General features: G+C 47.8%; 1 protein-coding gene across 1 annotated transcript in view; it reads right to left on the bottom strand.

Moving 5' to 3' along the window:
- LOC146208656 (EF-hand domain-containing protein 1-like) overlaps positions 1-23,582 on the bottom strand; it is a 61,002-nt gene that overhangs the window by 12,664 nt on the left and 24,756 nt on the right. Inside the window, exons 3-4 of the mRNA XM_084595742.1 lie at positions 9,711-9,860; positions 8,018-8,152 (exon numbers count right to left, since the gene is read on the bottom strand). Coding sequence (XP_084451868.1) covers positions 8,018-8,152; positions 9,711-9,860 — 285 coding nt within the window. The remainder of the gene's footprint in view (positions 1-8,017; positions 8,153-9,710; positions 9,861-23,582) is intronic.

Raw genomic sequence — 23,582 nt, 5'->3', positions numbered from 1 at the left:
GTGTTTTTATGTGGTTTCATCGGTTTTTGTCTCAGCATTTACACCGTGTTTTGTCGCTTTTAGATTTTCAATGTTTCTTTGACGTGACTACGCCGTTTCGGTGAACGTTGTGTTTCAACGCTTCTAGGGCCGTTTTGGATAAGTCACTGTGTTTTTATCTGGTTTCATCTATTTTTTTTCCCGGTTTCAACATCGTTTTTATCGCTTTTAATTTTTCAATGTTTTTATCTTTTTTTTTTTACGTGACCACGCTGTGCTTCGGAGATTGCGCACCATCGCCATGGCTTCACCCCATCATGTGCACCCCCCCCCCCCTCCCTTCATGTACCTTTAAATGCGTTTGCTTCGAAAATAAAATTTCAGTGGTTAGTCGGCGCCTGTGACTGTGTTCTTCTTCGTACTTCGTGTTTCGTCTCGTTCCCAGTGCTGTTATTTAGCGCCCATTCGTTAGCGTGAAAAGTTATTGTTAGTGTGACAGAAATGAATGCTTGAAAAGCGGTACGTTGGCACGGCCTGCAGTTCGTTAACGTACAAAAAATATATATAGGAGAGTGTATTTATTTATTTCTCAAATGCTCTTAGGCAGGGGTTTTACGTGAGGCGTGGGCATCTTCAATGAAAAATGACGTCTTCAATGACAGTCTCGAAATTGGCAGCATTGGAGTGGCGCACAGCTTCTTCGGGCACATCATTCCAGTCCTTTGCTATTTGCACGAAGAAAGAATGAAGATGCGACGATGTGCACGCATGCGGATGGTATACGCCGTTTTTGAATAGTTTGTACGGGAAGAATGGTGATGGTGCAGGGGAAGTGATAGAGCAATCCAATGGAAAAATGATAAAACTTGTGATAGAGACTAAGCCCGATAAGTTTTCGCCTGTTTTCAAGGTTATAAGAAGATCTGCATTAAGTCTGGGTGATGGGATTCTGGTGTAATGTGAATAGTCATTGTATATAACGTGATTCTGAATTGATTTTAGGTTTTTCGAAAGGTTAATCTGATGAGAGTCGCGAACTGCGCATGCATTTTTCAGTTTGGGTGTAACAAGATATTTCTAAGCAATAGTTTTTACAGGAGGGGAGGCGAATTTTGAGTTTTGGCGTAGAAGCCGAGGGTGCGGTTAGCCTCGTTAGTAATTCTTGTTATGTGATAGGAACACAAAAGATTGTGTGCGAGGATAACTCCCAATTTATTTGTACGACGACAAAGGTGATATTGCTAAGTTATCAAGAATATTGTCACGTACACGGTGACTAAGGATACCAAAGATAGCAGGGGGTAGCCCAGACACAACAACACAGCAGCACAGACGCAAACGCGCAAGCGACACTTTGTCGTCCTCCTCAACTTCGTCCTCCTTTCACACCTCAGTCATGCGCCACCTGGCAACGCTAGGTGGCATTACCCCCTCCTTCCAAAAAAAAAAAAAAAATGAGAAGGGCCGGTAAAATTGGTGTGAAAAGCAAGAGAGTGGTCACAGCGGGTTACCATACGCTATCGGTGGTAGTACGGCTTCAGTCGCACAATGTGCACAATGTCCGAGCTGTGCTTTCGACGTTTTGGTTGTGTGGCACCGTCTGGGATAACTTCATAATTGAGGTCACTCACACGGCGCAACACTTTGTACGGTCCGAAGTAGCGGGAAAGGAGTTTCTCTGACAAGCCTGGACGGCGAACTGGTGTCCATACCCAGACTTGGTCTCCAGGCTTGTAGTCAACCTGGCGGTGCCGGAGGTTGTAACGGTGCGCGTCAGTGGTCTGCTGCTGCCCAATGTGCACACGGGCGAGCTGGCGGGCTTCCTCAGCGCGGATGGCATATTGCTGGGCATCTGAGGATAGCTGGTCATCATCTGGGCACGGGAGCATGGAATCGAGCATGCTCTGAACTTCGCGTCCGTAAACAAGTCGAAATGGTGTGAAGCGCGTTGTCTCTTGTAAGGCTGTATTATACGCAAATGTGACGTACGGCAGCACCTCGTCCCAGGTCTTGTGCTGCACATCGACGTACATTGCCAACATGTCCGCAATCGTCTTATTCAATCTTTCTGTAAGGCCATTGCTTTGTGGATGGTACGCTGTGGTCTTGCGATGGGTCGTGCAACTCAGCTCAAATATGCGGTCGATCAGCTGTGATGTGAAAGCTGTCCCTCTGTCGGTAATGACGTAGGAAGGGGCGCCATGCCGCAAGACTATGTTGTGCATGAAAAACTCTGCTACTTCGGAAGCTGTGGCATGAGGGATTGCCTTTGTCCCAGCGTATCGAGTCAGGTAGTCAGTAGCGACTGCTATCCATTTGTTTCCGGCCTGCGACAAAGGGAAAGGGCCAAGGAGATCCATTCCAATTTGGTCGAATGGAATGCGGGGTACCTTAACGGGCTTGAGAAATCCGGCAGGCTTCTGGGGCGGTGTTTTACGGCGCTGGCATTCGCGACAGCTTCGTACATAGCGTTTCACAGCTGCGGAGAGTCCTGGCCAGTAATACATGTGCGCACTCGAGCAAGAGTCCGTGAGCAACCCAAATGACCAGATTCATCATGGCAAGCAAGTAGAATATCCTCACGGAGCTCGCATGGCACTACCAGAAGGTAAGTTCTGTCTTGGCCCTGGGAGTTTCTTTTATACAAGACGCCTTGCCGTATGCAGAAGGAACCAAGGTGCCGAGATAGGTGTCGAGGCAGGGTCGTATCACGCCCTTCCAGATTATCGATGAGTGGAAGGATGTCTGGATCAGCTCTTTGTCGATCCCTGAGCTCAGATGCGCTGAGGGCTCCTAGAAAACCGCTATCGTCATCGGCTGTAGTATCGCCAGTGTCAACGGGTGCTCGTGACAGCGTGTCGGCGTCTTCGTGTTTGCGGCCGGACTTGTAAACGATGGTTATGTCAAACTCCTGAAGCCGTAAACTCCAGCGTGCAAGTCGTCCAGATGGGTCTCGCAGATTTGCCAGCCAGCACAAACAATGATGGTCGGTGACGACTTTAAATGGCCGGCCGTAAAGATAGGGACGAAACTTCATAGTAGCCCATACGACCGCCAGGCATTCCTTTTCTGAGGTGGAATAGTTCATTTCGGCACGAGAGAGAGAGTGCGGCTAGCATAGGCTATTACTCGCTCAAACCCGTCTTGATGCTGAACAAGGACCGCGCCAAGACCGATACTACTGGCGTCAGTGTGCACCTCAGTGTCAGCCGCTTCATCGAAGTGCGCCAGAACAGGGGATGTTTGAAGGCGCTCACGAAGCAAAGAGAAGGCCATCTGCTGCTCAGAGTTCCACACAAAGGAGGTGTCCTTCCTTGCAAGGCGCGTCAGAGGTTCTGCGATCTGAGAAAAGTCCGCAATGAAACGCCGATAATATGCGCACAGGCCGAGGAAGCGCTGAACAGCCTTCTTATTAGCTGGAACGGGAAATCGTGCGACGGCAGCGGTCTTATCGGGATCCGGGCGCACCCCATCAGCGCTTACAACATGGCCGAGGAACTTGAGTTCTGTATACCCGAAGTGGCATTTCTGGGGCTTCAGCGTGAGATCAGCAGAACGGAGGGCTTCCAGGACAGCTCGAAGGCGTTCGAGGTGTTGATCAAATGTTTCGGAAAAAACAACTACGTCGTCCAAGTACACAAGACAGATCTGCCACTTGAGGCCAGTGAGGACGGTGTCCATCATCCTTTGGAATGTAGCTGGGGCAGAGCACAATCCAAATGGGAGTACTTTGAATTCATATAGGCCATCTGGAGTGACAAATGCGGTTTTTTCTCGGTCTCTTTCGTCTACTTCGATTTACCAATAGCCGATTTTTAAATCAATAGATGAAAAATACTTCGCACGTCGCAATCTGTCCAGTGAGTCATCGATGCGCGGCAACGGGTATACATCTTTCTTTGTCACATTATTCAATTTCCGATAGACGACGCAAAATCGAAGAGTGCCGTCTTTCTTTTTGACCAGGACTACTGGTGAAGACCACGGACTTTGTGAAGGCTGCACAACACCATCATCCAGCATCTCCTGAACCTGCGTCTGGATCACTTCTCGTTCTTTGGCAGACACACGATAAGGCTGCTGTCGTATTGGGCGAGCGTCGTCATAAGTAATGATGCGATGTTGTGTGATGGGCGTTTGACGAACCTTCGAGGAAGAAGCAAAGCAGTGCTTGAAGTCTAGCAGCAGTTGCTCTAAGGCCCGCCGTTTTTCCTTTGACAAGTGACAATTAATGTCGATGTTGTCAAGAGATGGCTCGTTAGTTTCTACTGCCGTGGATGCAAAACAGACCGGATCGTGCGCAACATGGTCAGCAAAAGCGATAGCAGTCCCCGGGAACAAGTGTCGGTGCTCATTAGAAAAATTTCTGACAAGGAGTGCAGCCCGGCCATTGTGAAACGACAATAAACTTCGGGGAGCGCAAATGCCATGAGCAAGCAGGAGTGTATGGTTCGCCTCCGCTACAGCATCACCGGTACGGAAATCGTCACAGGTAACTTCCACAAGAGCACTGCTTCGCGGCGGCAGCGAGACGCTCTCAGCGGAAACACGAAGTGCGGTATTGCAAGGACTGCTACTATCTTGTTCGGTAGATTGTCCTATCGAAAACGTAACGAGTCTATTTCGCAGGTCGATAACTGCTCCGTACTCCCGCAGAAAGTCAATGCCGAGGATAAGGTCACGGGAGCAGTCATACAAAACAACGCAACTAACGACGAACGTATACGTCCGTTAATCTGAATGCGAGCCGTGCACATCCCCTTTGGAGTAACTATATGACCGCCGGCGGTTCGGAGGTACACACCTGGCCAAGCAGTGAGCACCTTCCTCAATACAGTCGCCATGCGACCACTCAAAATTGAATAATCGGCACCGGTGTCCACTAATGCACTGACCGTAGTGCGACCGTCTAAAATAACCGGAATGTCCAGAGAAACGCTTTTTGCTTCCCTAGGTGACGGTATCAGCAGCTCGCGGTCGGATCGAAGCGGCGACGACGGGAGGTCTTCAACGCAGCGACTACCAGCGGCCTCGCCACCGAAGGTAGCTGTTTTCAGTTTTCCCGATGAGGGCTAGATGACCGGCCTTGGTCCTCTCGCGAGGAACCGTGGGTGGACGAGGAGGAGCGCCTTGGCGAAGGGGAGCGGGGCTGACGCTGTGAACGAGATGAACGCTGCTCCTCCAGGTACTCCTCAATAACTCGGGGTCGTTGACCAAACCGGGGAGGAGGCGAGTCGATGCGGAAGCCGTGGAAACCGAGGCGTCGATATGGACAATCCCGGTAGAGATGTCCTGGTTCACCGCAGTGGAAGCAAAGCGGACGGCGTTCAGGCGTGCGCCAAATGTCGGCTTTGCGTCGGGGCAGCGGACGATTGTCGAAGTTCTGCATTGGCTGCACCGAGGGCAGCGGAACTGTAGGTGACGCGAGAATGGGCGGTGGTGAAGGGGGAGCCTGACTCTGCAGAACTTCCGCATATGTGGGACGATTGTCGGTCCCCGACAGCAATGGCGGGCTCGGAACTACCGGCGAAAGAGGGTTCTTGAGTGCCTGCCGCACCTCCTCCCGCACTATAGCAGAAACGGAAGTTGGCGATTGCTGCAGAGGGCTTTAGAACTTGCTTAGTTCTTCGCGCACGACGCTGCGAATCAGTTCGCGCAATGCATCGGGATGTCGGTCTAAAGATGCAAATGATTCCGCGATTGTGCTTGTATGAAAAGGTCGGTCATAAGCCACGGCACGTTGATGTAGCACCTTTTCCATTGTGGTGGCCTCCGCAAGGAATCCGTTTACAGTCGACGGTGGGTTTCGCACAAGGCCTGCGAACAGCTGCTCTTTCAAACCCTGCATCAAGTGCCTGACCTTTTTGTCCTCGGACATGGCGGGATCGGCACGCCTGAAGAGGCGCGTCATGTCCTCGACGTACGCTTGACACTCTCATTCGGCCTTTGGATGCGAGAGTGAATGGCACGTTCTGCATGCTCGCGACGATCTGCGCTAGTGTAAGCCTCGAGCAGTTGACGACGGAATTCCCGCCACGACGTTAATACTTGCTCTCGGTTCTCGAACCAGATACGGGCACCGTCCTCAAGGCTGAAGTAGACGTTCCTTAGTTTGGCAGCATCGTCCCACTGGTTGAAAGCAGCGACACGTTCAAACTGAAGGAACCAGTCCTCCACATCCTCAAAGAGGTCCCCATGGAAAGATTTTGGTACCCGAGGGGCCTGCAAGGTGTAGTTACAGGCCGGTGCGACGCCCGTTACCTGCTGAGCAGGAGCACTAGATGTCATGGCGGCGGGTGATGGCTGAAACTCCGGAGACAGTCCCTGGAGCCGTCGACTGGAGCGATGCACGGGGGTGTCCAATGGTACAGGGTTGGCGCGACGTCTTTTAGATGGAGATTCTTGCATAGGCGATCGTTTTACCCAGCAGCTCCACCAGAATGTCACGTACACGGTGACTAAGGATACCAAAGATAGCAGGGGGTAGCCCAGACACAACAACACAGCAGCACAGACGCAAACGCGCAAGCGACACTTTGTCGTCCTCCTCAACTTCGTCCTCCTTTCACACCTCAGTCATGCGCCACCTGGCAACGCTAGGTGGCAATATAGTTGAGGGTTGCGTAGGAATGGTCGCCACTCTTGAAAGGGTTTGGTTTGTGGGGTTTAACGTCCCAAAGCGACTCCGGCTATGAGGGACGCTTGAAAAAGAGATAGTTGAAGTTCTCCTAATGTTACATGATATTAACCAAGTTTCACATCATTTCTCTAATGTGTTTAAGTCGCGTTGTGATGCGAGGAACTCCAATATATATTTAATGGGCTTGTAAATAACACAATCATCAAACACCCTTCGGCCATTCAGCAAAACTTGCTGTTGAAGCCTTAACCTCGACCGCAGCTCAGGGCCGAAAGGGTATGGACTTGGCCTGGGGCTTTCAATGAAAACCGAAACCCGTGCGGTGCCCTCCTCTTCGTGTAATGTAAGCACTGGCGACTGCATAAAAAAATGAACATCATGAACTTTATAAACAGTCCCCTTTTTATACTTCGTCTTGTCATGTAGATGACTGTTCGTTACCGTTCTCAACGCTGCACTTTACTAGGTGTCGATTTTCCTCAGTGTTTTTGCTGTTATTGTCGCCATTTCTCTCTTTTTTTTTTGTATTTTCACACTGGCATTATAATTACGAATATATACTTCGTGGCAGGGAAATGAACCTCAATTGATAGTAAGCGTTGCGTTCGTCTGTCCTCTCGTCTCTTGTGGCTGTCCCAAACAGCCCGCCGAAACGTTTTAACCCTTAGTGTAAAATGTAACGTAGCTCTGGCCCTCAGCGACTCAGCGCGGCTGTCCCTGCAAAATTGCATACACTGACGTCCCGTAACGTTTTCTTAATCCATAGGCATCCAACTTGTTCTTCATGCAACCAGCGTTAACCGCTGCTATAATACACAATTTCCTGTTTTTACGTTAGTTTCTCCGCAATGCACTCTGCCCAGACAGGCAGATTTATCAGTAGAAAATATGGATGCAGTTTTTTCCTTTTTGTACAAATCAAATGTCGGCGCGGTTTCACCGAGGTACCCATTAGTTTTCCTCCGACATTAGAACGCGTAATTAGCATTTGATTTGCTTTTTTCTTTTTTGCCCACGGTCCCGCAGTTGGGCAGTGTGAATTAGAGAAGATTAAGGATTATCAAAATTTGTCTAGAATAGCGCTCCGTGGTGCTTTCAGCATTGATCGAAGACGGTGCTTGGGCGAGGGGTCGCGAGTTTCGCTCGATTTCAAACCTCGAGAAGCGTGGTTAAAATTTTTTTTGTTGTTTCGCGTTTTTCTTGAAACCTCCCCACATATCGGCAAACTAAGATATGTAGCGATCTTTAGAGCGGCATCCACAGAGCTGCATATGCAACGGTACTCCGAGCCAGCCTTCAGCATTTGAATATTAAAAGATATATATCCCTAGGACAAACAAGAAACGTGTCGACCGAGATAGCGACCAGCCCTCATGTCCGGGTGCGTACGTGGCTCACCCTAGTGAACTTGTCGCAGTTGACGATCCTGTAGGTGATGCCGTAGAGCGAGATGGCGATGCCCACGTTCAGGTCGCTCCAGTGGAAGCAGCGGCCGTCCGACTTGCGGATCCGATGCCGCCGCAACACGCAACCCTGCAACAGGGGCCACGTGGCTCGGAACCCAACGGGTCAACAGAGTCGCGTGACTGTTCTTAGCCGCATCATCAGTACGATGCAGCACTGAAGGTCTTCGATGAGCTCTTTCTTGGAGAAGATACCCCTCCCTCAAGCTGCATGTTATCAGCGCGTAATTGACTGCAGATGGCAGTTATCAGGTTGTACATATAAAGATGGCTGTAGAATGTTGTGTTTCTTTCTATTTATTATTATTGCGTAGTAACGGCTGTCTTTAACAAGTTATCTCCAAATTTCTGTTTCCTTTTAATTATACTTTTATCTCCAAACGTCTGCACGCATGAACTACATTTGAGCACATGACTAGCGTGCAGCTTTTCTTCTTCAAGGACATGTTATTTCTTGTTCTTTTTTGAAATGTCCGAAACGTGCTTTAGGATGTATAAAAATAAATAAAACTATCGAATTCATTCTGTACACGAAACTTCCTGCAGTAGTATGCGCATCAATTACTTTCTGAGGCGATCATTTCACGCAAGAGCTGAGATACGATTCGGGACGAAGGTTGCACAGTATCTCTGAGATACAAGCACATTGGAGAAGCCAGCCCTGGGCTGGTTTCAAGCTTAGAACTGACATCATCCTAAATTGTATAATTATACCCATAACCACGAATCCCTTAGATTAAGAAAGCGCAAGTAGGCTTAAAATGTCTTGAGGCTCAAGCTGAAACTACAACCGGCTCCACAATCTTCCGTCTTAGTTTGAACAACTCATAGCTTTACTTCACGCATGACCTTGGCTATGTCAAACTAGGTGGATTAACAACATTATGAAAGCAAGGTTGCCGATTTTTGTTAATACGAGCATTTTTTTTTTTTTGCGTGTGTATCATTTCTCTCCCATTTCGCTGTCCTTTATCGGCAACTTCCGTCATTTTCTTTTGTGCTGACCTTTAAATTCCTTGCGCCACTTGTAACAAAGATATGACAAAGCTTATGTGTTCTGCTCTTCAGATCAGAAGAAGACGCAAACAACTATTGTAAGCTATCACGTATTTGGCTAAAGAGAAGACTCGAAAGTCTCGAAAAAGATATCGGAATGCGTGTAACTATGCAGGCACATCATGCAAAACTAACTTTTACCGTAAAACTAATTTGCTATTTATTGGCAATCTTTACAGAAGTGAGCAAACGTTGTTAATATCGCATGATGCTAACAGCACATATTTCTGGCGTCAAACCCACAGCGTTATTGAAACCCATTAATACAGTCGTTCCAGGTACTCAATGAGGTATTCGCATTTTAACAGCTTCTATGTAACCCCCCCCCCCCCCCCCCCCTTAAAAAAAAAAAGCAGCTGCTCTAAAGTAATTAAGGTAATAAGCTAAACCAGCTAATGGGCTTTAAATGAGGACGACAGGGTGTCATTTTGTAAATTTATAAAATCTCAGTGCTGCCTTATCCTCCAAGTTCTGGAATGCACGAATCCCGCGTTCTACGTCATGTCTTCATGACATATTTCTCTTCTAATTTTACGATTCATGGCAGTGCACAAGAAGAAGTGAAATAATACCTGGCTGAGGCCGCTATTCTCTTGCTTGGGCTCGCGGACAGAGATGCTGTCGTCCTCAAGGAAGTAGAAGATGTCTACGGGGCGAACGCGGTACTGCTCGAAGGGCGAGTTGTCTATGTCCTCTCGGAAGTAGCCCTGGAAGTGCAACACCTGCAAAATAAGAAGACAGGGGGAAAGTCCTATCGATACTCTCTGCCAGGGCTCTCCTAACAGTATGCATATAGTATACCCTCGGCGTCAAATAAAACGCGGACAACTGATACGGGAAGACCAAAATAAGAACGCTTTATTTAAGGGAAGCTGAGTCCTATAGCTTATTTTTTCTGTTCTATGATCCGAAGGCGGCTGCATAGACGTGTTAACTATTTCGGGACAGCCCCATAGGCCATCGATCACATACGACCGATGGTTTTGCACGCGCTATTGGACTCGATATTTTTGTGCGATGGGACATGTATCCTCATTTAGGAGATACATTGGCAACTGTAAGTTCGATTACCGCGTGGGTAATTATCTTCTGAGTTAACCATAGTTCATCAGACAATTATTTGGGGTGGGCCGGTTTCACACGTGGACAAAAATGGCGTCGAGTTCGCGTCAGGATACGATTGGAAATCGTCGTCAGTCGTGTGATTCCGCTGCTTCTACTACCGATTTTGCTTTCATGGCAGCAGTAGCGAGGAGTCTGAATGCAACTACACTAGTTCTGACTTCAGTGCCTATGATGATTCAGGCAACGATCATTTTAGAATATTGTGAGCACTGTGTGGCGCTTCATCTTCCACACTGCTGAACGTGCTGCTTCATCTTCATCCTGCTCCCTCTTGTAGATACCCATCGTCATCGCGGAGTGTGTTTGGCTGCAGTGTGCGACCAAGGCTTCAGGTCTGTAATAAAGCCTGATTCCCCAAGTCCGACCTTCGCGTTACCTTACACGTGGTGGAGGTGCGCCTTGATTTCCCCGCTGCTTCGTCACCTGCATCCACCTGGAGCTTCGTTCTGGCCGCCGTTTGACCCCGACCACCATCGTCATGACACAAGAGGGCCACTCCGCTATTCCGGCTGCTACCAACTCGACTCCAGCTCCCCTTGCCACTTGGACTGTCAGTAGCCGTCAGCGCGACCCGCAGATGTTCGCCGGTCTCCGCGGCGACGACGCTGATGACTGGCTCGACAGCTACGACCGGGTCAGTGCTTTCAACCGATGGGACGATTCTCTTAAATTAATTAATGTGTCCTTTTATTTGACGGATGTGGCCAAAACGTGGTTTCTAAATCATGAGTCGACGATTCCGGACTGGGCTACCTTTAAACAAAAGTTACGCCAGGTTTTCTGCGCTCCTACTGTTCGCACGGAGTCCGCCAAGAAGAAGCTAGAAGCCCGACTTCAGCGGCCTAATGAGACCTACACCTCTTATATAGAAGATGTACTTTCACTTTGTCGGCGCATCAATGACACAATGCCAGAGGCCGAGCGGGTTCGGCACGTCCTTAAAGGTATTGGGCCACTCGCCTACAACGCCCTGGCCGTGCAGAACCCTACCACAATCGATGCCATCATATCCACTTGTCAACGCCTTGACGAACTACAGTCAATACGCCTGCAGCCTGATCCCACTTCATTTGGTTTCACTGCCGAAGCTGACCTCCGTGTGCTTATTCGCGAATTAATTCGTGAAGAGCTCTCGGCTCAAGGTAATTTGTGCCGCCCTGCATCTGAGCCACATAATTCAAGTGCCGGCCTGCGTAGCATTGTTAAAGAAGAGCTGGCCTCAATGACCTATTCCCCGCCAACATCGGTCGCTCCTACCATTTGTCAGGTGCCAACGTACGCCCAGATCACGTCCTTGCCGCCCGCAGTTGGAGCGCCTACGCCACCGGCGCCTACCACTGCTCATGTCGCTGCATTGGCACCACCTGCCGCAGCGCCGACATACTACCCCAACTGGCGCCCAGCCCGCCCTGTGTGTTATTACTGCGGGTACCGAGGCCATATTTCCCGCTTCTGTCGTCGCAGGCTCCAGAATGAACGCCGCGGCTACGAATCATTTGAAGCAGACTACCCTCCTCGCTTTTCCGGCTCTAACCACCGTTCATTCCCCGATTATCCCCGACGTTCATCACCCCCGCCAGAAAGCCCCGCTCCGCCTGCTGGTTACAGGCCTTCAAGACGCCGTTCTCTTTCGCCTTTTCGCCGCTCAGCCTCGCCTCTCCGTCAAGCTTCTCTGACGACCCCCCGCCTGTCGGAAAACTGACCACTGCAGTTTTAGGAGGGAAAACTGCACTCTTCGGCCATCCCAAAAATCCTCCGGAACGTCCCTGGAATATTATTTTAGTGCGGGTTGAAGGATTATCTGTTGAAGCTTTGGTTGACACGGGCGCCGCTGTTTCTGTGATACACACTGACTTGTGCTCCCGCTTGCGAAAAGTGAAAACGCCTTATGATGGACCTGAACTCCGTGGAGCTAATGGTGCAATAATTCGGCCTTCTGCTAAGTGTACTGTGCGAGTTTTTGTTGACGGTGTCCGCCACCATGTACAATTTGCCGTGATGTCACCGTGCGCTCACCCAATTATTTTAGGCTGGGATTTTCTGTCTGCCGCATCAGCCAGCATTTCGTGTCGCGACAGGATCATTTACATGAACGAGAGCGATCCGTCTTCTGAACATCCCGAGCCCCGTTATCGCCTGCTTGCCGCTACTAACTCAGTGTTGCCCCCTGGATGCGAACAACTTGTCGCGCTTACTTCTGCTGACATTGATAACGGAGATGTGCTAATCGTGCCTTCTGATCGCCATCTGACCCGCGGAATCGCGCTACCACCAAGTCTTGTTCGGTTTGAGCATGGCACAGCGCTTGTCGCTGCTTCGAACACTTCCCCAGAGCCCATTGTGCTGACTAAAGGGACATGTTTTCCTTGTGTCCTGGACATTCACCCGGTGTCCCTCACCACCCTTACCGCCCCCTCTTCCTCACCAGCAGCTTCTTCCGATGCTTCTCTCTGTGTTCTCTTTGGCACCATCAATCCTGACCTTCCTGCGACTCACCGCCAAGCTTTGCAGGAATTACTTCGAAAACACCAAGCCTCCTTTGATGTCACTTCTCTGACCTTGGGCCGAACGTCTTCTGCACAGCACCGCATTATTACAGAAGGTACTTCTATTGTTAGCCGCCGCCCTTACCGTGTTTCCTTATCAGAACGTAAAATCATAGAAGATAATGTGAATGATATGCTCCGGCGAGACATTATTCGGCCATCAGCTAGCCCCTGGTCATCTCCGGTCGTCTTGGTCAAAAAAAAGGATGGGTCCGTGCGTTTTTGCGTTGATTACCGCGCACTTAACAAAGTCACTCGAAAAGATGTTTACCCTATGCCACGAATTGACGACTCCCTCGACTGTCTTCAGGGCGCCGAATATTTCTCCACTTTGGATTTGCGTTCCGGTTACTGGCAGATACCGATGCACGAAGCCGACAAAGAAAAAACAGCATTCGCTACTCCCGATGGGCTTTACGAATTCAATGTCATGCCTTTTGGACTTTGTAATGCCCCCGCTACGTTTGAGCGCATGATTGACACTGTTCTTAGAGGACTTAAGTGGAAAACATGCTTGTGCTACCTGGACGACATAGTTATTTTCTCTGCGACTTTTTCTGATCATTTATGCCGCCTTGATCAAGTATTAACGTGCCTGGCATCCGCCGGTCTCCAGCTGAACACAAAAAAGTGTAATTTCGCCAAGAAAGAAATCAAGATCCTGGGCCACCTCGTCAGCCGCGATGGCATTCGACCCGACCCTGACAAGCTTGCTGCAGTTTTGAACTTTGCACGCCCTCAGCGGACTAAGGAACTACGCAGTTTCCTTGGCCTGTCTTCGTACTTTCGCCGTTTCATTCGAAATTTCGCTACCATTGCTGCACCGCTCCACCGCCTCCTTACAGACCGTACTACTTTCAATTGGTCCGAAGAATGTGAAAAAGCTTTCCAAACCCTAAAGAATGCCCTCACTTCGGACCCTGTTCTCGCTCACTTCGACGACACTGCTGCCACCATTCTTCACACCGATGCCAGCAGCCTCGGTATCGGCGCCATACTTCTGCAACGTGATACCGCTTCTCGGGAAAAGGTAATTGCGTTTGCCAGTCGAACTCTAACACTAGCGGAACGCAACTACACCATCACTGAGCAAGAGTGCCTAGCCGTCGTTTGGGCAGTTCAGAAATTCCGCCCCTACCTCTACGGCCGCCATTTCACGATCGTTACCGATCACCACGCTCTGTGCTGGTTATCAACCCTCAAAAATTTGACTGGACGCCTGGGCCGCTGGATTCTGCGTTTGCAGGAGTACCACTTTGATGTCATATTCAAATCGGGACGCAAACATCGAGATGCCGATGCTCTTTCCCGCTGCCCGCTATCAGAATCGCCACCTAGTGCTTCCTCGAGCCTTCCTGCGTGCACCCTCGACGTCCCAATGTCGTCCAGAGCCCCAACCTTAACCTGTGCTACTCTTGCCGCTGCTCCAGATCGCTACGCCATTATTTCAAACCAGCGAGCAGATCCCTACTGTATTTCCCTAATCAACCTTCTCACCGGTGCTTCTCACCCTCCTACCGCTAGGATGCGCAGGCAACTCCAAAAGTTCAAACTTGACAACGGCGTGCTCTCCCGTTATATTTATTGCTCCGAAGGCACCCGTTGGGTCCCCGTTATTCCGAGAGCGCTTCGCACCCGTATCCTGGCGGCTTTCCACGATGATGCTACAGCCGGTCACTTAGGCTTTCATAAAACTTACCACCGCGTGAAAGCCCGTTTCTTCTGGCCAGGCCTCGCCTCAAGTGTGGCAAAATACGTCGCCTCTTGTCTGCCATGTCAGCGCCGCAAACGGCCCACTTCTCCTCCTGCTGGCCTACTACAGCCGCTACCTTGCCCTGCTACTCCTTTTGCCGTTGTTGGCATAGACTTATACGGGCCACTTCCATTGTCCGCACGAGGTAATCGCTGGATCGTCACCGCCGTCGACCACCTAACACGCTACGCTGAGACCGCTTCCCTGCCTAATGGCTCAGCACATGAGGTCGCGACCTTCTTTTTGGAATCGCTCGTACTGCGCCATGGGGCCCCTCAAGTGCTTCTCAGCGATCGTGGTCGGACATTTCTGTCGAAGATTGTTGCCGAAGTTATTGAAGCCTCAACCACACATCACAAATTGTCCTCCAGCTATCACCCGCAGACCAATGGGTTGACTGAGCGGTTCCACCGCACGCTTTCTGACATGTTGTCTATGTATGTCGACCAGGACCACCGAAACTGGGACGTAATACTTCCTTTTGTTACGTTCGCCTACAATACGGCTGTACAGCGGACCACAGGTTACACCCCGTTTTTCCTCGTTTACGGCCGTTCTCCCGCTACCTTTCTTGACGCCTCTTTTCTTTCTACACATGCCAGTTCCTCATCCTCTCTTCCTGACCAGTTCCTTTCCCGAGTGGCCAAATCACGCCGGCTTGCTCGCGTCAACACGGAAGCTAGCCAGGAAGACCGCAAGTACCGCTATGATGCAACCCATCGCCAAGTTTCGTTCCGTCCCGGCGACGAGGTGTTACTTTGGACCCCATTACGCACTCCTGGCCTTTGTGACAAGTTACAGCACCGTTACATTGGTCCTTACACAGTTCTTGCAAAAACCTCCCCGGTCAACTATCGCGTCTCCCCTGTTTACCCTCCTCCGGACTGTCGTTACCGTGGCACTGAAGTTGTCCACGTTTCACGTATGAAACCTTTTGTTCGGCGCATTCCTGCGGACTAATTGCGGCCAGGCTGGCCGCTTGAACTGCGCGGGCGAAATAGTGTGAGCACTGTGTGGCGCTTCATCTTCCACACTGCTGAACGTGCTGCTTCATCTTCATCCTGCTCCCTCTTGTAGATACCCATCGTCATCGCGGAGTGTGTTTGGCTGCAGTGTGCGACCAAGGCTTCAGGTCTGTAATAAAGCCTGATTCCCCAAGTCCGACCTTCGCGTTACCTTACAATATAACTAATTATCCAAGCTTGTAACTGCTTCAAATTGCTCTAGAATACTGCTCACTGTGCGTTCTAAATGTTTTATCTATTTCGTGGGCATGACACTGAAAAGATGATTGAAAAACTTCACATCAGCCCTTTCTGTGCACAACACGAATAAATATGCATTTAAGAAAAGTCGATTCAAGCTCGTTCGGACGGGCTGTAGAATCAAGTCACCCCGTTGGAATGCATGTCTCTTTTTTTTTTTTTATCTAGTGATATACATAAGCATAATGACGTTTTGGCAACTCAAAAACAGTGGGATGTAGGAAGTCTCTACAGCGGTCTTCTTCGCCCAATAATCATGCCACGAAGCTGCTTCATGGCTGCTGCAGCGAAAGCTACATTGGCCACAGTCTGCCTATTTTGCCGTGCCTGTCCGAGGATAAAGAAGGAATCGTGGGAGGCTGTAGCTGGCAGCTGACATGGCCGAGCACTAACTGGACGTAGGGCTTCCTGACATTAAATTTGGCAGGAGCTGCTAACTCGGGCTTTTCCTTTCATGTGGGAGGGTGATATCACAATAAGCCTGCCAAAACACTTGCATTCACGTCACCCTTAGACCACGCAAGCACGTTCATACGGCTCGGTTAAAGCGGGGCTTTATATGTTGGCTGGTAGCTTACGCTATCGCGTCATCGCGAAGGTGGCAGTGAAAACAGAGAGAAAGAGATGCCGTAGTGAAGGGCTTCGGACCACCGCGAGATAGAGGCTTTCACCTCATCGCACTTTAGTGGTCAAAAGTGCCCCTCTCCCTATTCTGCTGGTCTAGCAAGTTACAGGTAGCACGACGCCAAACTGCACAACACCAGGAAAAAACCAACAGATGGGCGTCCCAAATTTCCACAACTAATAGCATCGACAATATAGCGAACTATTTAGATTTAAGACTATTTTTATTATGCTTCTGTTATTTTCATATCGATGTCTTTTTCGACTGAACTTTCCGTGTGATTTTTTAGCAAGTTCACAAGAGAGTTTTTTTTTTTTTCTGTTATATGTGGCCCTTAAGCACATTATTATTTTTTTGCACGTTAACGGTAATTTAAATAGCTACATTAGCCTACGTATTACATGAGGACAGTATAAACACGTCGTTTAGTAAAATCTCTTTTACGCGGCAGCGGTAAAGGCCCTGTACACCGAAAAATTCCAGGACATTTTGGCGACTAAAGTGATGAAAGGCGAAAGCCTGAGTGCTGCTTTCTGCTACGCGACTGTTGCGCATGTAACGATGAATGCTGCTACGAGTAAAGCGAGCGACTACTCTTTCACATTCTGCGAGTGCATTTATTCAGTGGATTCTGCTTGGCAGCGACGAGATCGCGCTCCTTGTATCTTAGCAGTTGCTCTACGTTTACTGCTGTGTGGGTGATTTACAGAATGGGCGGTATAATTAGCAATAAATTAATTACACAACGGTCACTGATTAGTAATTATTAATTAGTAACTGATCTTTGATTGGCATATGGCCATATAAGGCACGCATTCGCGCATACTGTGGTGATGCTCTGGGATTGGTCCAGATCTCCATGACGTCATCCCGTCTCGGCCATTCAGAGCCGCTGCAAAAGCGTGAAACTGCATAAGCGTGCAAAAGCGTGAAGTGTGAAAGCTGACGGCAACGATCAGGCAATAAAGACTTTCGCCTTAAAGTCTGCGTCCGACGCCGGTGTTGGTGTTGTGGAAAATCACGTCAGTGTGTGAGCGAAAAATTGCGAACATGGCGCTGGCATGCGGTTGCTGGCAGCTGAGATAGCCGCACACTGACTGGACTTAGGGTTGCCAGACATTACGTTTGGCAGGAGCTACCAAGTGCCAAGCGACAATTACAAGCGGCAAGAGGAAGATCAGCTGTATGCCTTGTGAACGAACTTTACCGCGAAACCATAAACGGTCAAAATACAAGGTGAGCAGGCCCCTGCTGTCGAAAAAGCGCCGCACGCACTCGGACGATTCAAATCAAATGGTCTCACTTATCTATCTCCATGGAGCAAACCTCCTAGATTTTGTGCAGGCTCTTGTACAAGAAATAAATTCAAAGGGAGAGAACATATGTTCTCCTTTCAGTTGCATAATGTTTATTAAGCTCAACACCTTCCATTTCCTCCTTGATCGAAGCATCACACCATCTATACTCTGTCGAGACGTTTTAGCGAAAGGTCTGCGACCACTTTATTTCGCGTTAACGTTCACGCACAGTGATGCGATGCAGCAAAGCCCCCTCCCCGCCCCCCTCTTTGTCGATCGAAGGGTCGTCAACCATTCTTTTCCAGGAAACAAAGGCAGCAACAAAGCGCCGCTGCCAAAAAATGATGCCGCCTTGGCGGTACAAGTTGACCGAACCCACCTCGTCCGATCACCTGACCGCACGACTGCCCAGCGCATGGACTCACTCATGCGTGAGCGAGCTCGATGGCACACGCTATGCGGCCAGTGCTTTTATTTAACGGCAATTCTGGGAGTGCTCCCTCGCAGAGACCATTTCTGCGCATCGCTAATGGTACGACAAGAGGTAAGGTCTAGGGCCGTAGCAACGCAAGCTACGGGCGTCATATAGGGTTCTGTTGATACATTTAGAATATCAGGTGAAGAGACAGTCTTCGAAAAAGACGCAGAAAGATTTTTTTTTTTTTTTTTTTTTGCTACTGGGTCCTTTAGTTGCGTGCCATTCAATATGAATGGTGGTTAAATTCTTGAATTACTGACATTTTAAATATAACTATTCAAGAGGCAAGTGAACTTGATATTACCAGAAGAATGCTTTGAACACTAAGGATAACTTATAGAAGAAAGTTATGTACAGACGTACGCAGGACTAGTTGTGCGTTCACTCGTAGCTAAGAAGGATTATGAGCACTTAGCAGACTGACAGGGAGGCTCCGAGTTGATTAATCAAGTTACACCATACTGGCCTCTTGAAAGTTTGCATACGCCTGCAAGCGCGGATGCCTGTCTGTCCTCAGCCTGGGCGTGCAATCCTGGAGTTAATTTTTCCTTTCTGTTTCCGATGTCAAGTCTCCTGGCCATATCTAGCACTTCTTTCTTTTCGTCAGCCCCTGAGTTCGCGTTCATTTTTTTTTTGTAAAAAATTTAATTATCAGTAATTTTTTTTTAGTTTCCAACTCTTGTCCTTTGCAAATTTATTTGCCTCTTATTGCCTTCCACACAACGCCTAACGCAATCTCATTGGCTTTCATGACGTCAGCACCGCCCATTCTAGCTATTCACGTTCCTTGAGAAACCACTGGTGTGTTGGCTGCGGTGCCCTCAAACATACAAATGAACATAATTGGCTATGTTGTGCCATCTGTTGACCACATCTCACTGATTTCATTTAGGTTCTAGCACGCACCAAAGCTATTTATGCGACGCTGATAAGAGGAGTAACGTTAAAGGATGCCAGAAAACAGCTCGACCAGGACTGCAATATACAGATGGAACAAAGTGTTCTGTTTCGTCATGAATTTATGACAAACAGGTTACTACTCTACTTAAGTAGCATTTTAATGCCGAGCGGATAGCAGCATCATTTTAATGCATCCGGTATGAAACCTCTCAGAGCATAGTAAAACAGACATTTGAGTTAGTTGCCACATCTTCGAAAACTTTGCCAGCGCTGCAGCAGACGACAGAGCCCTTCCTTCTCTTTTTTGTCTTATTGTCTGCCCTTCCCTTGTTCTCTGTCCTCTGTCGCAGCAGTGCTAAAATTTTCCCAGAACCAACTCCCACGTTTTTTTTCTTTTTCATAGAATATGGTAGCCTCAATATGGCCCCATAACTGCGCGAGCAACTTTCCCATCCCATAAGCCGTGTACATATCGGCTCTTTTAAAGCGAATCCTCGCCCTTTGAATAAAGTTGGACTCATTCTTTGGCGCAGCGTTAGTAGCTAGGAGGTGCTTTGTTTAAATATAACACATAGCTCGGTGTTTGCACGGTGCCTTGCTCAACACTTTCGGTAACTGCCTTGCAAGATGTGACTGCAAATTTTGAGTAACAGAAGTGATGTCAACAAACGGTAATTTTTCTTCTTTCCTTCAGGGGACCTGCATTCCTTCGTTTCGTTCAGAATTCAGCAGGGGAGTATTCCTAGGCGATATAACCGTACTGTTCCGGTGATCTCGGTGTCATAAATACAAGAAAAACAGGTTAAAATGCCTACATCACTCTATCGGCTCGCCTGGGGCAATGATGTTCCTTTCAGATGTAACCCCCCCTCCCCTTCTTTTCATTCGTCTACCGCGCAGCCCTGGTAAAACAAAACGCTATGTGGCTGAAACGCCGTATAGTCGAAGACCTCGAATTCATTTCTACCGTGCGCCTGAAATTCATTGACTTGCTACAACGGCTCTGTACACGATGTTCGTTGCAGTTCGATCAAATCGAAATGCAGCCGCGACCTTCAGACAGCGTTCCCGTGGGTTTGTGCAGATGTTTACAGATCAACTGACAATGTTTAAGAAATCGACGAGCTTCAACAGGTAAAATGAATGAAATTTGAGAGAGAATAGCGCAGTCTTTTTGCGCTAGAAATGGAAATGGTCACGTAAGAACCTAGTAAAGCTGCGCCGGCGTTCTGCAATGCCTCGGTAGGCGGCACATGAGAACGCTATCTTAAGGGGGAGGCTCATTCCAGGAACACCTACCCGAAAGTAAAAGTCAGGGGCCACCGGAGTTAAAGACCGCGGTGGTTTTGGTGCCTTTGGGCGGGCACCAAACTCCTCAACATGACGTCCTCAACGAGGTTCTCCCCGCTACAAAAAGCTGTAAAATCCTGCAGATCATCGAGGATTGAATTGTTTAAATGCTTGCGATAAAAAAGTAACCTGGAATATTTTATCTACGAGGGTCTATATTCAGATCTTTATTAATACCGCCTTATGTAAAAAAAAAAAAAAAAAAAAAGAAGAACACTTCAGCTTCTCTATACGAACAGAGCGATAGCGGCAACCCGCATTTCCATGCCCATTATTTTCACCTTTTTGCCAATCTGCATGGCAGCCTTTTGGTTACTTCTATTGACAGCCTACCGTTGCTACGCTAATATTAAACAAGGCATACTATTACAGCAGTAATAGTACTTGCAGATATCCCAACTGGTACCACGATGACCGCTCGATATTGTGGATCTCAAACCTTTTAACGATCCCAATTATCATCAGACGTTTAAACGCCCTTATTATTTATTCAGGATAGAAGTTATGTACCTCTAGGTCATTCTTTTGCAAACGCGTTAAACATTGTCTCACAATGTATCCGGTAATAATTTTGCAAAATTGCGTTTTAATTCTTTTTTTTTTTTTTTTTTTTTTTTTTTTGCGCCTTGTTTCTACGCTTGCGCCCTATGTCATGGGGAAAACCAGCGTAGCTGCTCCATCGCCCCTTTTCGTGCCGCTTCCCACACTCGTTTTGCGCCACGGGTGTGCAGCGACATACTTTTCCGAGAAAGATTGTGCGCGGCTAATAGGAAAAGTACATTTGCCCTAATTGCGGTTCCTGCTTTTTTTTATTTTTTTTTCTATTGCCAAGCGTTCCTTACATTTAGCTTAGTCTTTTGTTCTGTGGTCAACAGAGTGCGTCGCAGTACTAGAAATCTGGGTCAGCTATTCGCGCTTAAAACGTTGGGGGAAAACCCCTGCAATTCCTGCCTGTTAAAATATAAAAGCAGGCTGTTGTTGTTGGGGGACACCGCCGTAGCGGCAGTGATTCATTTTACGGGCGATTCTGAGCTTGTCAGCATACTTGAGAGATATGCTGAAAGGAGCGAGGAAAAAATGTAGGAGTCGCGAAAAGTAATCAGCAACGAATTCTGTGATGTAAAAAAAACCGCACCAACTGGTTGTCTTCCAGATGTGTGAGCAGAACCGGATAATGTAAAGTGAGTTGCTTTTCAGTGGCTGAAAGAATAATTTCGAACTGTTTATTTTGTTAACTATATTTATATATATATATATATTTTATGTGCAGTTAAAACTCGACTTAACGAAGTTGAAGGAGCCAAAAGTTATTTCGTTAAATTGGAAACTTCGTTAAATTGAGTGGGGCATTTCTCTACCGCTTAATTCGGTTAATTTGATTATATGATGTAGCGACATCAGGGAAGCTGCCACGGCATCATTTTAACCAAGCATAATTACGTCGAAAATGAAGTTGTGACCCACGGAAACAATCGACATCGCTAACGCGTATGAAAAAAAAAACAATGACAATTGCTACCTCAACAAGAAGAGTCCCAAGGGACTACAAATTGAACTCCCAGGAAAGAATTAGACGATTTTTACATGGGAGCGCTCTGTTAGCAATGACCACATGAACTGTTCTTAAGTTTGAAGTGCGTCCAGCAAGCAAACTGCCGCAGTATAGATAAAGAGGATCCACCACTTCACCCACCATCTAGTGAATTCAATTCAAAATTATAAATCTCGTTTTGCAAGGCGCAGTTTGGTAAAAGCGGGGCGAAGTTGCTTCGTGACGTTACCATTGGATCGCGATCAACAAATTTTTGGGAGTTCTCTTTCTTTTCCATTTTTCGAAAAAAGTTCATTAAATCGGACAGATCACGAAATCGGTTTCATTTTTTTGGGTTAGAGCATTAGACCTTATTGTCGCCGGAGGGGTAACCGAGATACCTTCGCTATATAATGAGTTTTTTAAATCAGGTTTTGTTAAATCGAGTTCCGACTATGCTGCAAAGTCGCATGCGGTGATGTTTGCAGGAGATAAAAAGAATCTCGAACACATGGTGACAGTAGGTACCATTTGAGGTACTATGAAAATTTGTCAGCTATAGATCACAGAATCTAAATATTTTCAAAGGTAAAGCGGGAATTGGGCCAGGAATGCAAACTCCTCTTTAAACCAGGAACTACGATAACAGCAAGGCGGAATGTTGAGCGCATAGTAGCGTCATAGTGATGATGGTTTACAAATTTCCAAATAGTTGTCAGGTCTCAAATGATGAGGAGGGGGGGGGGGGGGGGGGGGATTAATGTGTAAGAACTTTAAACATTCATTGCGAGGACATGATGGAAGTGAAGTGAACCTGAGATCACACAAGCAAAAAGCCGAAAACCCTACCATATCGGGGAAATAGGAAATTGATAGCCATTTATTTGATTAAAGCGGAATTTCAGTTTGTTTAAGTCCATAAGCTTATAGTGGTCAGAAACGAAACACCCGTATTCTAGGCAGGATAGGACGTGGGCTTTCTATGTAAATATATCATAAGTGGAGCAACACACTACGTGCAGGCCAAGTATAAGCAAGTGTAGAGCTTTGTGTAAAAATCAAATCGATGTGCTCAGACCTGCGCGAATGTAAGATAGAGATATTTTTATTCTAGAACTGTTTTCAAGCAATGGTTTTTGTACGAATATGCACGCGAGGAATTGGATATGTGTCTGAAACGACGCAAAAGCAGCTTTGAAGAATTTAATGCTCTTTCAGCATGTAGAATACCACATACAAAAGTGTGAAAAAGACTTGATAATAAGGTCAATGATGCAGAGTTGGTTTAACTATAAATAAGGACCACAATCATCGCAAGACGTTACCAAGGAGTCATCGGCTATCTTGCGTTTTCCGTACATGCCCTACCCAAACCCATTTCTTCTGCATTATTACTAGGACGGCATTAAGGTGCGTTTGCTCCCGGGCAACTTTGCTTGTTTTCCATAGTTTCCATAGCTTTCCTTTCTGGTATCCTCCAATTTTCTTCCCAGTAAATGAGCACCCGTAAGAGATTCAACTTAAAAAAAAAAAAAAAAAAAAAAAAACGAACATTTAACTATGGGCAATAGTA

This window comes from Amblyomma maculatum, chromosome 1 (genome assembly GCF_055883805.1).
Source record: "Amblyomma maculatum isolate TAMU_Amacu chromosome 1, ASM5588380v1, whole genome shotgun sequence".
Lineage (NCBI taxonomy): Eukaryota > Metazoa > Arthropoda > Arachnida > Ixodida > Ixodidae > Amblyomma > Amblyomma maculatum.
This window is presented reverse-complemented; position numbering and strand designations above follow the sequence as displayed.